Source organism: Gymnogyps californianus, chromosome 5 (assembly GCF_018139145.2).
Source record: "Gymnogyps californianus isolate 813 chromosome 5, ASM1813914v2, whole genome shotgun sequence".
NCBI lineage: Eukaryota > Metazoa > Chordata > Aves > Accipitriformes > Cathartidae > Gymnogyps > Gymnogyps californianus.
The window spans coordinates 63,534,009-63,549,406 of NC_059475.1; the positions used below are offsets into that span (position 1 = coordinate 63,534,009).

Below are 15,398 nucleotides of genomic sequence, written 5' to 3' on the forward strand. Positions count from 1 at the left end.
ATCATGTATGAATGATGCAACACAGTTCCAAATGAGAAAGCAGACCAAGCACTGACTTCATACCGTTTCTCAGAAAAAAAGCTGCATCTGTCAATGCTCTGGTCATCGGTAGGGCAGCATTTTAATTTCAAGACTTCTTACTGGGATAAATTTATTATATTTTTCACATAAAATGCATGGCATCAAAAGTACAATTTATTTTCATTTTTAGGTTAGCAGATTTAGAAGAAAGCAGAATGCCATTAAAATATGACAAGTTAATTCAATTTAATACATACTGGTATCTCCTAGTATGCAACTAAACTGATCTCCAGTTCCACTAGGATTTATTTTGTTTCCTAAATGCATTGTACAAATTTCCAAGATAGTTTATATTGTTTTCCACTACCTAAATATGAAAAGCAAATGTTATCTAGTTTCCAGAACCAGTTTTTCCACTCCAACATGTAATGTGTGCATTGGGATAATCTTTTATCTCAGTAAATGAAACAGTAAACGATACACCCCCCCTCCCCCCCAAAGCATAAATACTGTTTTACTTCCCTTCTCCTTCTCTCTCCTACTCAGTTGTTGGTTCTAAAGACTGGTTCCATTTTGAAACAGAAACTACAAAGTTAACCAAATTAAAACTAGTAAGCTGTAATGAATATGTGTTTAAATATTTAATGCAACATAAAATTAATGAATAATCTGATAGACACTAACAAGTAACTGGATTTAAAATTTGTTTTATTAAACTTTCAAGTTTTATCAAATTAATTGAGATTTAGCCTTTAAAATTAGCATTAAACATTATTATTTCTGAAATAAGAGAACTGAAAGATTTTTTCTTTTTAAAAGTAACACAAATGAATAAATAACAATGATAATAATTATATCAGGCTAAAATCTGACCCCAAACTTACAGTATTACTCCATTTTCCTTTAATTTTGCTTTCAGTTAACTGTTTATACCCACTGTAGATAGAAAACATTGCAAAAAGCCAAGGCAATGTTATTTAGTTATTTAAATTCCCTGCCTGCTTTTAAAGGAATGCAACCATGTCCCAAGGGGTGCTATAAAGAACCATACTGTGATACCCTACCATGTGTGCAAATCAGATAAAAAAAATCCAGTTTCAAAGTCCTCTTTTAATTCAGTTTTGAAAATATCATCTCAGTTAAGCTATACAAACTTCCCAATCAACTTTGACTACTAGTTCAGTTTAAGAATCAGACTGGATAGAAGACAGGATCCATATCATACCCAAGTCTTGGGTATGATATAAAGTCTTTATTGCTAGTGGTTCTGCCATGTCCTCTTTTAATGGAAAAGAAAAATATTATATTCACACTGCTTACTGTAAGGATATTCTAAAATGAGACAGTTAACATGAGGAATATTTCTTCATGCATACATTTTCACTGAGGAAAATGCAAATGAAAATAATCAATGTTTCAAGTTGAAATTTATAGTTACAACATTCATCAAATATTGCTGCACTTATTTATACATTACAAAAAAGATAAATATGAAAATTACATCAACAGTTACCTTGTCTTCTAGGTCTTGCAATACTTTCTTGCAGTCCTCCAACTGTGTTTCGATCTCTGCAGGAACTACTGTACACATTTCAGAATACTTGATGCGGAGTTTCTCCATGATATCCTTTAGAGTTTGACTTTCTTTACCAATCACACTCTGAACTTCCTATAAGATTAAGAATAACTTCAGCAGTTTTACCCAGTTTTTACTGAGTGCATGTGCATGTGTGTATACATACATATGTATATATATACATACATACATACTGTGTTTTGTATTTCCTACCACGATTATGATTTGGAAAAGTTGCCTTTGTGATATCAAACCTAATTTGACTACCTCTGCAAGCAGATTAACTTTGAGAAATACTCACTCATTTAATCAAATGATGCTTTTCAATCCGTAAGAATTAATTAAACTTGATACTACTCCATGTCAGGCAACTGACACACTGATGTTTATTGACAGGTATAGCAATGTAATCATTTGAAGCACTCCTATGATTAAATGTTAACTTTTGTGCTCTCCCTTTTGCCAAAAGTGCATTTTCTCTTCGAAAGACGTTTAATAGCCAACATTCATTCCTTCATTATTATAAACAACACAAAGGCCACAAAAAGCAACAGGTTTCAAGCTGAAGTGTCTGCTTTCAGGCAATTACGCAGAGCAGCACAGCAGGCGCCTTTCAAAACAGTGGTTTCTAGTTCTGCATGAAGAATGTAGGTTTTATGAGATAAAAGAAACTCGAACAACTGTCTACAGCCTGTGGCCTAGAAATAAAATCTGATCTAAGTCCTCTTGCAGAAAGAATGAAGAAACTCATTTGTTTTGAAGGTTTTCTAGAATTTCAAGTTGGAAAGTTGTGTTTGTTTGCTTTATGGTTCCTTTTCCCAATGCTCAGCTGTTTGAGAAACTCAAATGTTAACTCAAGTTATTGGGGAAAATGATCTAAAGCTCCTACCAGGCAATGAAAGACTTTAAAATGAACATCCTTTTCTTTTTCAGTCAGGGGTAATGGTAATCCATTAACTCCTAGTCTTCACTTGGGAATCTTTTCCCTCACACAAATACAGTGCACAGAAGAAATATGTAAGAGTCTGAGACTGATTTATTTCCAGTCATCCCACGACAACTGGGTCTGATATTAAAAAACTCAAAACCATGAAACAGCTGTGTGCCTCATTCTACCATAGAGAAGGGCTGCTGTTGTCAAATGGCCCAATTAAGATTGTGCCAACATTTACGGGAGTTTATAGATTCCCTGACTTGAATTTGAAAGAATCAGTTACAATATTACTCTCCAAAACAGAACATGTTTCTGCAAACTGGTTTCTGTATAAAAATGCATGTTCACATTTCACAGATTATTTAGCTGGAAAGCAGATGTCTGTCAAAACTGTCCCAATTTTTTTCCTAGGGGACTAGATGATATCACTTCCCATGTGCATATTCATCTATGTTGGTCAGTTAAAACTTTGCCACGCGACTAACCTAGATTTGTCATCTGGAAGTGAAATAGGCATTTCCATTCAATAAATGCAGTGGGGCCCCGAATAATGCTATAGATTTTATAGAAACTAGGTTTTCTTTGGGAGTAGGGATGAAATTGCCCTACAGATTTTTGGCTTACTGATGTTTGCATTAGGTAAAATTAAGAAATTTTTCAATCCTGTCAGCTGAATCTTCTCAAAAGGAACAGGCCTGCTGTGACATACTGCTACAAAGAAATCATTTGACGGGATTGCTGCTAACATTTGCTCGTGCCAGTTGCTGTCAGAAACAGGAACAAGGTCCAAACTCACTTTTGGGTGAGTTTTAGGCGCTCAGAGTAGCACAGTTTGGATGTGAGGGAAAAGAGCAGGCATCAAGCACCTGCAGTGGTAACATTTCCTCCTGGATACAGAGAACTCAGTAAAAGAGCAGACCCAACTCTAAATTCTAATTCTAAATAATTTTAAACAGAAAACCAGTCCTTTCAGACAAATCCACAAGGTTTCACCACAGTAATGCTGGCTTATGGGTTTTCAGAACTTCCTCAAGATGTAGTTACATTTCTCTCTCATGCTAACCCCTAGGAAAATGCTCATATCTGCCACCACGGTCTTTGGCTTCTGTACTTTTCCTAGCCCTTTGCCAGCTTCAAGAATCCACCTTCTAAAGAAAATATGTGGTGGGGACACCCGACTAGTTTTTATACAAGACTCAGCAAAGAGAGCCCAAATTTGTAACAGACCTTAGTAGGCCAGAATAAATAAATTATGAAGTTCTATAGTTAAAAGATAACTCAAATATAATTAAAAATAAATTTTTGATCAAGATTTAAAAATTAAGATAGTAATATAAACAACAATAAGACTAAATTGAAATAAGTGTAAGTAAAATAATAAATAAATAAACCCACATTCAAGAAGTGTCAGGAATAATACCATCTCATAAAGTCAAGAATTCAAAGAAGGATAACAAAAATATACCGAAGTGATAGAAATGTATAGGCTGGGTTGCTGCAGAGTGCTGGTTGCTGCTGGTGGAGACTGTGGTCTTGATCACAATTTGATTTCTAAAAAGCATTTACCAGGTTAACCCCCTGATGTGGGACATCAAATCCAGAGCATCTGAAGCTGCCCTGGCTAGGTACACAGAGGGCGAAGAGGTGCAGGATGAACACTAAGCAGTCCTTCCTAAAAGGCATGCAACTGGCTGTGAATCTCTCTGCAATCTGGAAACACTTCTGTGGTTGCTAACTGGACCACACAGAGGGAGAAGAACGCAAACCAAGGGCATGGCACGGCCTCTCATATTCTGCTGAGCCAGATTCATTCTCTTTAAGTCAATGTGCATACACATATACTTTGCCACTAATTTTATTTGGAGCAAGTTTAAGCCCTAGCATAAAAGAGAACATATTCCAAATGTCCCCACACAGTAACAGAGCCATTACCAACCTCCAGTTGTCCTGCCTTTCCAGCAGCATCTTGTAATAATACAGATGCAGCATTCTGTAATGCATTTGTCACAGCACTTATTTCTTCAATGATCTTGTTCCTCTCTTGAATCTCAGCTTGTACAGAATCTTTATGGTCTTGAGTCTTTTCATATAACCTATGAAAGATTTCCAGCAAGAATATAGTAAGTGTTAGACTCTACACTAAGTAGGAGTAATCAAAGAGCATGCTTAATACAGATATTTTTAAAATATATATCCAGAACCACATTTGTCTGTATTTTAATATTATTTTCTGTAACTAAATCTCTGAGTTTCTGTCCTTCATTTTCTCAGTTTCTTCAAAAATGAGTCTTCAGATATTGCTAAACAAAGTGTGTTTGGTAGACCAAATCAGATTGCACATTTAAACAGCAAACAGAGCTCAGGTTCTCAGTCTGAAAACACTGGCAGAGCAGAAGACATTCACAAAGATTTCCATGTCAAAAAGCAGGTATGGAGAAGGGCGAGTACAATCACAGATTTGCAAAAAATATTTGAGGCAAATTTTCAACAGTGGCACTCACTTAGTAAGGCAAAAGTTGCATTGTTGCAAAAAGCACAAGGTCTGATTTTCACAAGAGTGGAAGACCCACACATCTCATTCAAGTTCACAAGAGCTTGGAGCCTCCAAAATCAATCATCATCCCTTCTGGTTCCTTCTACATTTGAAGACAAATTGCCGCCCACAGACGATGTGGCCAGGCTCAGGTCTTCTCCCTAACTACTATCTCCTAATGCCCATGCTGGAGACAGCAGATGGGTTAGACGGAGCATTGGTCTGACCCCGTAGGGCATTCACTATCTTTTTAAGTGCATTACAGCTTTCATATATTCTTTAATACCCAATAAAACATTGTGCTTATAAGTAGTCCTATGTCATCTCTTCAACAGAAATTTCACACCACTTACTTTTTACAGCGATCCTGCATTGCCTTTATCTCACATAAGGTGGGAAAGGCAGCTTCTGCCTCAGTATTTTCAGATGTATTCAGGATGTTTCTTATTCGGTGAAGAAGTAAGAGTAAGAGGAGCTGTTGCTGGTTGATGTTTTCCTCAAATGAGTTCACAAAATCTAGTAATTCTACCAGTTCCTCTCTGGTGGCCTTTTCTTTCTCTTTAAGACTTTCTGGCTGTTCTTCCTGGAGCTTATCGAGAATTATTGTTTCGCGTTCCAGCTAAGTAAACAGCATGTCAAAGCATGAGATAAAGTGCTTTTTTATTCCATCACCTTAAGTTACATTATTCATTTACTCATACGCATGGCTAAGTACTGGGAATTACATAGCCAGAGAGCTTGAACCTCTGAAGTGTGCCAAAACATTTGAATTTGCTCTAACAAAGCATATAACCACACACAGAGTTGTTCTGGGTTCAGAGAATTTGTACTATAAATATCCCCATCATTTTTGACTCCAGGTTCAAGAAAGGCTGAGGATAACTGGCTGATCAGTGGGTAGGAAATTATGTTCTGCACTGATCTCAGTCCTTTACATGCCATTTTACTGAGGGACCCATCCCTACCACATTCCCCAAAACTTACAGTTTGTTGAGCAACTCACCTCTTCATTGATGAATTTCCATTCCTGCTTTAGTTCTTCACAGTTAATTTCCAGCCCTTTCGCCGCCTCAAGCAAACCCAGCCAATTTTCCCACAGCACTGTTACAGTCCTGCCCAGTGCCCTGTCACTTCTCCTGCATAATCTCATCAGCTCTCCAGAGACCTGCCTCAGCTTCACAAGATCATCTTCAGCCGAGTCAATGTTGGAGACTAAAATCTTACAGGAAAAATAAACAAGTAAATAAATAAAACAATACAGTCAGAAGTGTTAATGAAGCATTCAGTAACATGATTAGGATCCTCTAATAAAATGGCAATCACTCCACTGAGCTGGTTAAACACGGTTGTAATGAGAGAATTCTGTTAGCTAAGACTGTGGAGAAAGACGGGGTGAATAAAACAAACAAAACAAACAGAAGAACAGTGTGCCCAGGCAATTAGGTTGTTCTTACTTCTTTCTGGTTATTTGGAAGGCAAGACAAATGAGCAGGAGTTACAGATACATAAAATGACAAGCCTGTAATATGATGAGTACTAAAAGAGAAGACAGCAAAGAGGTTGATTATAGCAGAGGTCTGGTGGGAGGCAGCAAGAGAGTCCTGGGTGGGGAAACTGGAAATTCTCTGATTTTCACTTCTGAGAGAAAACAACAGCAAGGTTAGAAATCTGATCAGTTCCGGTCCTGCAAAGAAGCTATGAGGAATCTGAACAGAAATGCAACACTATCTATCTTAAGCACAGATAATGTTTGATTTCTACAGCAGTAAGATGTACTCATTTTACATGGCCTATTATAATTTGGTCTTTTTATAGGTATATAAATATATTTTGTGGTTTTATATATACATAAATGCAGGATAAAGAATTTCACTTCTTTCTACTACGATATCATACGGTGTGCATAGCTGCATCACAGTTTTGCATGAGCTTTTCAAGTTCTTCAGAGCGTCTCTTACCTTGCTTTCTTCTAAGTGCTCCAAAGCTTCTTTATAAGACATTGGTATTTGAGACAAAGACTGTCCAAGCATCTTTTCCAGTTTTTTAAGATTCTCACACACCTCATCTTTGGTTTTTGTGTAGCTTTTGTATTTTTCAAAATACCTGTAGGGAACAATTAATAGACCAATTAAAAGTTGTTGTGGTTGCTACTCTCTCCAACCATAATGCCCACTAGAATTAAAAAAAAAAAAAAAAAAAAAAAAAATCTTCTGAACTAGTAGTCCTTATTATTTTGCAAGTTATCTTCAATTAGCATTTGTTATACACTTCAGGTCCGATATCTGAGATACTTTAGAGATGCAGGTACAAATGCCCCAGAGGTAAAGAAATATAGGTATGTATACCCATATATCAGCCATGGAGCTGCTGAAAAGAATTGTATGTCTTGATCAAAGTCTCCATCCTCCTCAGACATTCCCAAAAATTAGTTCCCAGTTTGTAACATACATTCTATTTGTCCCTACGATGTGTGGTCTGTACAATTCCAATTTTTTATTTCTGTATCTTGTCATCTCTTTTCTATTACCAAAGCCTTTAAAGTCATCCAATTCTGTGATTATAAAAGCAGATTTTAAGGTTATGCTCAATAGAACCAGAAGCACTGGAACATAAGCAAGCAATTTAAAAATCCTTTACTCTATCTCCCAAACTTTTTCTGTACATGTATCTGAAGGCCCTTCAGATCTCTTCCGTACCTATATTTGAAGGAAGGAAAATATGGCCTGCGTCTTGTTTGGTCTTTACTTTCTCAAGCCATGAGAATAGCCTATGGAAGACACGCATTAGGGCCCCTCTGAAAACTATTCTAACCTGCACCAGCACTGAACTAGAGACTGTGGAAATGTGCCTTCTTCTGATTCTGGCACCCTATGACCCTCAGTCGAGCCCCATACATACCTTTTGGAATACATTAAAAATGATCGCATTGTAAATTAACAGCAATATGTTTATTGTCTGGTAATTTTCCTTCCATTACAATCACATCTGGGAACAACAGAAATGCTTACTGTTCTTTCTGCTGAATTACCTGGTTCTATCAGAGCAGAAACAACACTGCATTTATTATTAGTTAAATTTCTCATAATAAGGAACATGATCTAGGAAGACTTCTTAAACCTACCTCTGTTCATCAGCTTCCTTTCTTTGAGCCTTCTCCCTTAATGCCAAACCCTTATTGACTAGTTCTGTTAAAGTATTTTCCAGATATATTTTGTCTTCTGGTTTCACTAGGTTTTTCAGCTTGGAGTACAGGTTTTCTATGTTAGCCTTCGCAGAGTTGAACTCTTCTTGTTTCCATTGTGGGGTGTGACAGACCTCCTCTGAGCTACCGAGCTCTGCTGCAGCAGACTGGACTCGAGCTTCACAGTCCTCGAGGAACCTAGCAGCCCTCTGAACAGCCTTGGTATAAAGCTCACCAGTCTTACAGGCCTCCTCCAGAGCACTCTGAAAGTGTTAAAAAGACAAAGGAACAATCAAGAAAGACTGCTGTGCTCCTCTGGATCACCAGATGGTCTTCTCAGAGTTTCACACCTGGCTGTCTTTGAGACCAATGCTCCCAAAATTGGCCCGAGGAGGTGAGGGAGGACACATGGCAAACGCACTCTTCTACCTAGGTAGTCACAGAGCAATGCTGTAACATATGGATTCACTGCCCTCAACCATAGGAACAGGGCTTATGAGGGAACTGCCAATACTGGAAAAGTCCAGAGAGAAGAATGGCAGGACACAAGAGCCGTAAGATCCCTTATGGACACGGCAGTATATGTTCTGTTCAGACAAGGAAAGCCCACACGTTGATGCTTTATTCTGCTCCAGGGCCTATCTCCACTATGACTTGCCAAACTGCTTCTCGCTAAACCCTCTTCTTGTATGTATTTCTACACAGAATGATGTGTGACTTTGCCAGCTCTTGCATTCCCACAGGGCAGAGAAACTTTGGCATTGTGCTTCCCACACAATACCCAAGCAGTGAAGGTGAAGCACAGCAAACCAGGAAATCTGGTGGCAGGACCATAAGTCCATCAGGGATGCTGAGTCCCTCCCCCTGTTATTAGCTACTACCTCATATTTCCTAGTCTGTATCCATTGATCTCTTGGGCAGTCAGGACACAGTTCCAGAATGTCTCCGCTATGAAGGTTACCACTTTTCTGGTTTCCAACATAAATTTATTCACTAACTCTTTCCTCTTGTATTAACACTGCCCTTTAGCTTAAGCAGTCCTTTTCCATCCATTAAGTCTACCCCCAGCCTAATTACATTTCTCAGCTAGATTTCCCACTTGCCCTCAGCTTACCAGGTTGAGCAAATTCAGTTTAACTGCCCTCAACATTCCTCATCCCTCTAACAGCATCTGTTCCAGTTTGAGTGGACCTTTCCTGACAAAGGCATCAAGAATTGGGTCGATCCCCCCAGCAATGCCTTAGCAATGCCTTATATACTTGTGTTAAAGCCTTGGATCCTGGTTGCCTTTCCTTTGCTCACCCTTCCTGAGGCCTGATCACATTGATTTGACCTGTGCTTTACTCTCCTTGATCATTCCCAACTGGTAAGCTTTTTCTTTATAATAGAAACAAGGAACTGCTGGTTTTTTCATCATTGTCACTATTGAAAATGTTACATAAAATCAGTCCCAAGAATAATCCCAGGACAATTGCACCCAGCCTCTCTTCAGCTCAATATTTCAACACAACCTTTTCCTTCCTCCCCTTTCCCTTTCTTTTCTTGTGTTAATGCCCACTGCTTGATTATAATCAAACTGAATACAACTAGTTTCTTTGTATCCTTAGTTTCTTATCATGATTCCCATCATATCCACCAATGCAGAGATGATGATGGGCCAATTCAGTTATTAGAATAAAAGGAGGATATAAGTCATGAAAATATAAACACTACAGTCACAGACACCTCATCTAATTATTGGGAAAAGATATATGGCCATACCTTACTTTTATTAAATATACTTACAACACGGGCAGCAATGTCTGTCTTCAGTTGTATTTCATGATCTTGCAGTGTCTCTAATTTTGTTTCTATACCAGCAGCAAGAGATTTTTCACCTTGGTTTTCCCTCTCTTTTTCCATTATACATTTAATAGCAGAAAATTTTGCTTGCATCATATTCTGAATTGCTTCCCATCGTATCTTTTCATACTGCATTATTTTTATGTCTATCAGAAGTGGCTGCTGGAGCTCTAATCGAATATGCTTTATGATGTGGAATATATGTTCTACTTCATTCTGGATATCTTCCTTGTTTTCACACTGGAGATCAGAGACCAAGTTTTGAAGAAACTGATTCAATTCCTCAACATCTTTCTCCAGGCTCTTTACTTCTTTCCTCTTAGATTCTTTCAATGCTGTATCAAAGACCTCATTTTTGTTTATTTGATTCACTGCCTCCTGGGTTAAGTACAAGATTTGTTGAACTGTCTGAAATAGAATCTGTGCAGATATAAGACTCTCAGCAGGAGAAGAGCTAGAGCTATCATTTAGAATGTTAGCTTCTTTTCTTACAGTGGATGTCACAGTCTGGATTTCATTTAGCAATGCTTGAATCTTATCGCATTCCCCAATAAAATTATCAAAATGTATTATCTTCCCTTTAATTTCATTTTTAATTTTAAAAAATTTAGTTTGCAATTCATCCAGCTGCAGTGAGTCCCATTTTAGACCTACACATTCAAAGATTTCCTTGTACTTCATTATTTGTGACAAATTGGACTGAAAAGCTAATACTTTTTCTTTAAGTGCTTTGCATTTATCCTTCACTTCCTGCTTGGCACCTAATAATTCATCTTCTTCCATGTTCATTTCACCATACTGTAGATCATTAAGATCTTGCTGCAATGAAGTTATTCCTTCAGCAAACTCTCTGTAGACAGCTATCTTTTTTTCTACTTCATGAAGTTTACTCTGAATTTGCCTCTGTGTCTTCCTTGCTCTATTCTTCAGACTTCTTAACTGATCAATCAAAAACAGTTGTTCAGACAGGCTCAGTTCCCCAGCTGTGACCTGACTCTCCTTACAGTGAGATGAGATAAGCCCTTCTATTTCCTGTAGGTCCTTTAAAATCTCCTTTAAAATATCTTGTTGATTGATTAGTTCTGACCATGTGCTGGTTTGGTTCATGTCAGGTCTGGCAAGCATCTCAGCATTTTGAACCTGACAGTGAACTTTTTCTACTTCTGCAATAAGTCTTTGCCTCTCCTCCAGCTGGAGCTCTAGGTGCTGTAATCTTTGAGCTGATTGTAAAACAAGAGCCCTGTATGAATTCTGCAATGTTTGTAAAAGGAAGGCCATATCGGAGATCTCCTCTGGCTTCAAGTTGGGAATGATGTGCTGGAGCCCATAATCCAGTGATACAATCACAGGCTCTCTTTTCAGAACTTCTGTGCTCATAAGCTGACAACTTCTGATCTGTGATTTCACATCACTGGGGAAAAGTGCTGCTTTCTGATCAAGAGAGGACAGTGAATCTGTGACCCATGAAATATTTTCTTTCAGCCTCTTCATCATTTCATGTTTCATGAGAGCAGGACCAGTGATCTGAACATCCTCTCGAGGAGTTTGTTGCGCTGATAATGCTTCCAATTTGCTCTGCAAATCATGTACAGAGTTCTCCAAAGCTACCTTCTCCTGATCACTCCAAATTCTTTTCATCTGCAGTTCAATCCTTCTTTTTAATAGAGAAAGACCATGTTTAATGTCCTGTAGCTCTGTGGTCCAAAGTACAGGGTATTTGGCTTTTCCTGCATCTGAGGAATGTAACTCTGCTTGTAAATACTGTTCTTGTATCAGTCTCTGAATATCCTGTGCTTTATTCATAAGCAGGTTAAATTCATCGATTTCTGCCACAACTTGATCATGTTTCTTCTGCACTGTTTGTTCCATGTGTTGCCACCATTGCTCCAGTTGCCTCATTTGGCTTTTGGTTAACGCTTTATCCATGCATGTTAAATGCCGAGATAAACTTTCTTGCTGAGTTTTCAACTGGTTTAAGACATCTCTTTCTTTTCGTAAGGACTCTATGCATGCCTTAATTTTCTCCAGAAGAACGGTGTTGTTCATAGGACCCCTGCCAAAAATATGAGTAGCATTAAAAAAAAAAAAAAAAAAAAAAAAAAAATTTCTCCTAAAACATGGACTAGACACATTTTAAAAAGAGAATTTCACTGTTTAGAAAATGATTCACTCATTTTATCCACTTAATCACATGTGTATCTCAACGTTCTCTCACAAATTTCCTAACTACCGCTGCAGCATCATTATTTCTTGCGTACCTGTATAGCATTAGTTATTTCTAGATATCTCTGCAGGAAAAGTATATACTAATGTATACTCTCTAAAATTGCAGTATATACTAATATAGAATGTGTCATTTCCTAAAGGAATGTAGCCTCCCTTTAAAGTTACAATAAATAAAATTTTAAAAATCAACAACAGTGTTAAGTCATCTCTAAGTGAATTAACAACATTTTATGGTAATTTCTGATTTACAATGAAGATAAAACTTAGTTATAAGAAAAACTTCAAAAATTCCCATGCATTCAAGATTAATTTGGAGTTTATCTACTCATCTTTTATTTCCAGGAGTATTTTGAAATTCCCACCTAAAATACACTTAGCAGCTAGATTTTTATTCAATTTTTTCAATCTCTTTGCTGTAAATTAACAATTTTATAAATTATTTTAAAGATTTTCAAATTATTGTGATACATTATTGTGACTGATAGGCTAGTTCCATGTTTTGAAGGCTAATTCATAAAAGGTACTAAATATTTTGTGTGCATTGATTACCTCTGAATTGGTACTGTAAAGTTATTTATTGCCACAGAATTCTTCCTATCAAATAAGGTTAATTTTCAGAGTAATGAGATATTTCACTCAGAAAAAAGTTAGAACTGATGAGTCCTTAAAGAAAAAATAATATTTCACATCTGCCATATTTTTGCCAAAATATTTTAATATGGCTTTTATATAGGTTTTTAGCACAGTAACCATTTCTTTGTTTTGCCTAAAAAAATAAAAAGAGCACATGTTGCTAAAGGATAACAGAGATGCTATCTGTTTAAGATATGCTTCTGTTTAAGGCTGTCTAAACTTACAAACCTATGAGACTTCTCTTGCTACCTAACGTTAATGAGATGGATAAGACGTATTCTTGTCTGAGCATTATTGAAGTATGGCACGAAATTCAGTCTAGGACCATATTTGTTCTGCAACCTATTAATAGAAATCCTCAACTATACTTACATTTTTATGTTATCTTTTTCTGTTGACAAATTTTTCATTGAGGACTGTGCAGCAGAAAGATTTTTCTGGTATTCATTAATTAAACAGTACTGTTGTTGCTTCACTGCCTTAACAGCATCTAGTTCTTGAAGCAGCCTGTCCCAGCAGGGCACTGCAGGCTCTGTGGTTTGCAGCTCTGCTCTGCTTGATCCAGTTGCATTGGGAAACGCTTCTTGACTATGACACAAAGATTTTGCTTTCCATGTTTCCAGTTCAGTTTGTAAATTCTACAATCAAGCCCACCACAGAGAGGGGATTAAAAGAGGATCTTAAACACTTTCAGCTTTCAACACAAAATACAGTTAAATACTGATACATCTACAAACATATGCTTGCTCATTCACATGCAAATGAGCACGCATGCCTGTGCACATCATGGAAGCACACGTGCAGTCGTAGGTGTATCTACTACTGCACTCTAGAAGAGCAGTACAAAATATGGTATTTACAGAGACATATTTGCATTAAGGCACAGTGTTTGTACATTACCTGGTAGACAAACTGACTAATCATGCAGTCAAACCTCAGATAAGACTATATGCAACAATTTAGTTTTGCCCAAGTGAATCATAATTCTGTAAGTGTATCACTATATTAACAATGAGGAATGGCTTTGCAATTTCCATACCTCCAGCTCTTTTAGTTGTTCATTTATAAGCACGATATCCAGTTCAGCCAATTCATTTTTCAGCTCATTGACCTTTTGTTCCTCTTCAAAATATTCAGTGTTTACTTGCACTCCAGGAAATAGTTCCTTCTCGACAACCACTTCTGCACCTGTGTCCTGCAATGCAAAACAGGATGCTTATTTATGAAGGTCCTAAACCAACAAGTTTTCTGACTGCAACACTTTGCTTCACATGTTTAAGCCATGCCTAAATCCAGCTCTCGCTTCCCCCACAGCCTCTGTGGGTCAACCAGGACCCAGAGGCTGGAACCTTCACCACTGCCCCCCACCTCTGCAGTCACCCTGGCTTGCCAGCACCGCTCAGATAGCTATGAAATCTCTGCCCATCATTTTAAGTTTGAAACTCTGATATCCACACCTTCAAATAACATCCTCCCTGCACCCACCTCTGCTACTGATAAATTCACAGGTCTATCCTGTCTTCTCCCCCTCCTCCTTACACATTCATGGACCTTTAACCTCTCCTCACACCCACATTCCTTCTGCTCAGCACCTGCCTTGATATACTGCTGTGTCCTTCACCAGGACCATCTCTTCAACTGTTCTTCACAGGGCAACTCATGCATGAAGCAGCTTGGCTGTGACACAAGGCCACAGCTGCTACTGCACAAGTGCTATCTGAAATCAGGGGTAAGACGAGAGCGTTAGGCAGCCATGTCTCAACGGGGGTGGGGAGAAAGGGAATGGGGGGCTCCAGAGCCAGTCCCCAGCACTGCCATCGATTCCCTCAATGACAGAAGGACAAGTCACTTGGGGTGTGGCCAGGTTTAACAGCCCATCAGCTGAGCTGAGGTCATTGCCCAAGGGGATGCTCTTAGCTAGCCCCAGTTCAGATGTAAAACATAATACTCTAAATTGCATTCAGCTATTGCAGACAACATAAATGAAATGTCCCAGGCTTATTGGGTCACACGGCGATACCTTAAAAATCTTTCTGCATTTCCCTTCCCCTAGTACCTGTCTATATCTGGTGTAAACTGTGATCTATTCCACACATAGACTTCATGTGAGTGCATGCATACAAATATACAGATATGACTACAGTGTGAGCTTCTCCATGGTACCAACATATAAAATGAGCAATGATAAAAAATTCTTGTTTCATAAACTTGCTGTATTGCTACTTTAGATACTATTTTACTAGGAAGCAGCCAGCTATCCCTGCAGCCTTATCACTTGTAAGCTGTCACTGTTGTCTGTCTCTCTGTGGGTCATGAGCTATTCAAAATATACCTGCTTCCAAGGGTGGGAAACATGTAGCACATTGTAGACATTATTGGAAAAGAATTATTCTATTTATTTGAACTCTTTTGGTTATTTTCAGTCAAAACTGAAGGGGAGCACTCATGAAAT

General features: G+C 38.0%; 1 protein-coding gene across 1 annotated transcript in view; it reads right to left on the minus strand.

Moving 5' to 3' along the window:
* Nucleotides 1–15,398, minus strand: part of SYNE2 (spectrin repeat containing nuclear envelope protein 2) — a 183,772-nt gene that overhangs the window by 104,421 nt on the left and 63,953 nt on the right. The window contains exons 47-55 of the mRNA XM_050898321.1: nucleotides 13,986–14,141; nucleotides 13,319–13,584; nucleotides 10,031–12,140; nucleotides 8,186–8,508; nucleotides 7,023–7,167; nucleotides 6,068–6,283; nucleotides 5,418–5,683; nucleotides 4,468–4,624; nucleotides 1,535–1,690 (exon numbers count right to left, since the gene is read on the minus strand). Of these exons, the coding sequence (XP_050754278.1) occupies nucleotides 1,535–1,690; nucleotides 4,468–4,624; nucleotides 5,418–5,683; nucleotides 6,068–6,283; nucleotides 7,023–7,167; nucleotides 8,186–8,508; nucleotides 10,031–12,140; nucleotides 13,319–13,584; nucleotides 13,986–14,141 (3,795 nt within the window). The remainder of the gene's footprint in view (nucleotides 1–1,534; nucleotides 1,691–4,467; nucleotides 4,625–5,417; nucleotides 5,684–6,067; nucleotides 6,284–7,022; nucleotides 7,168–8,185; nucleotides 8,509–10,030; nucleotides 12,141–13,318; nucleotides 13,585–13,985; nucleotides 14,142–15,398) is intronic.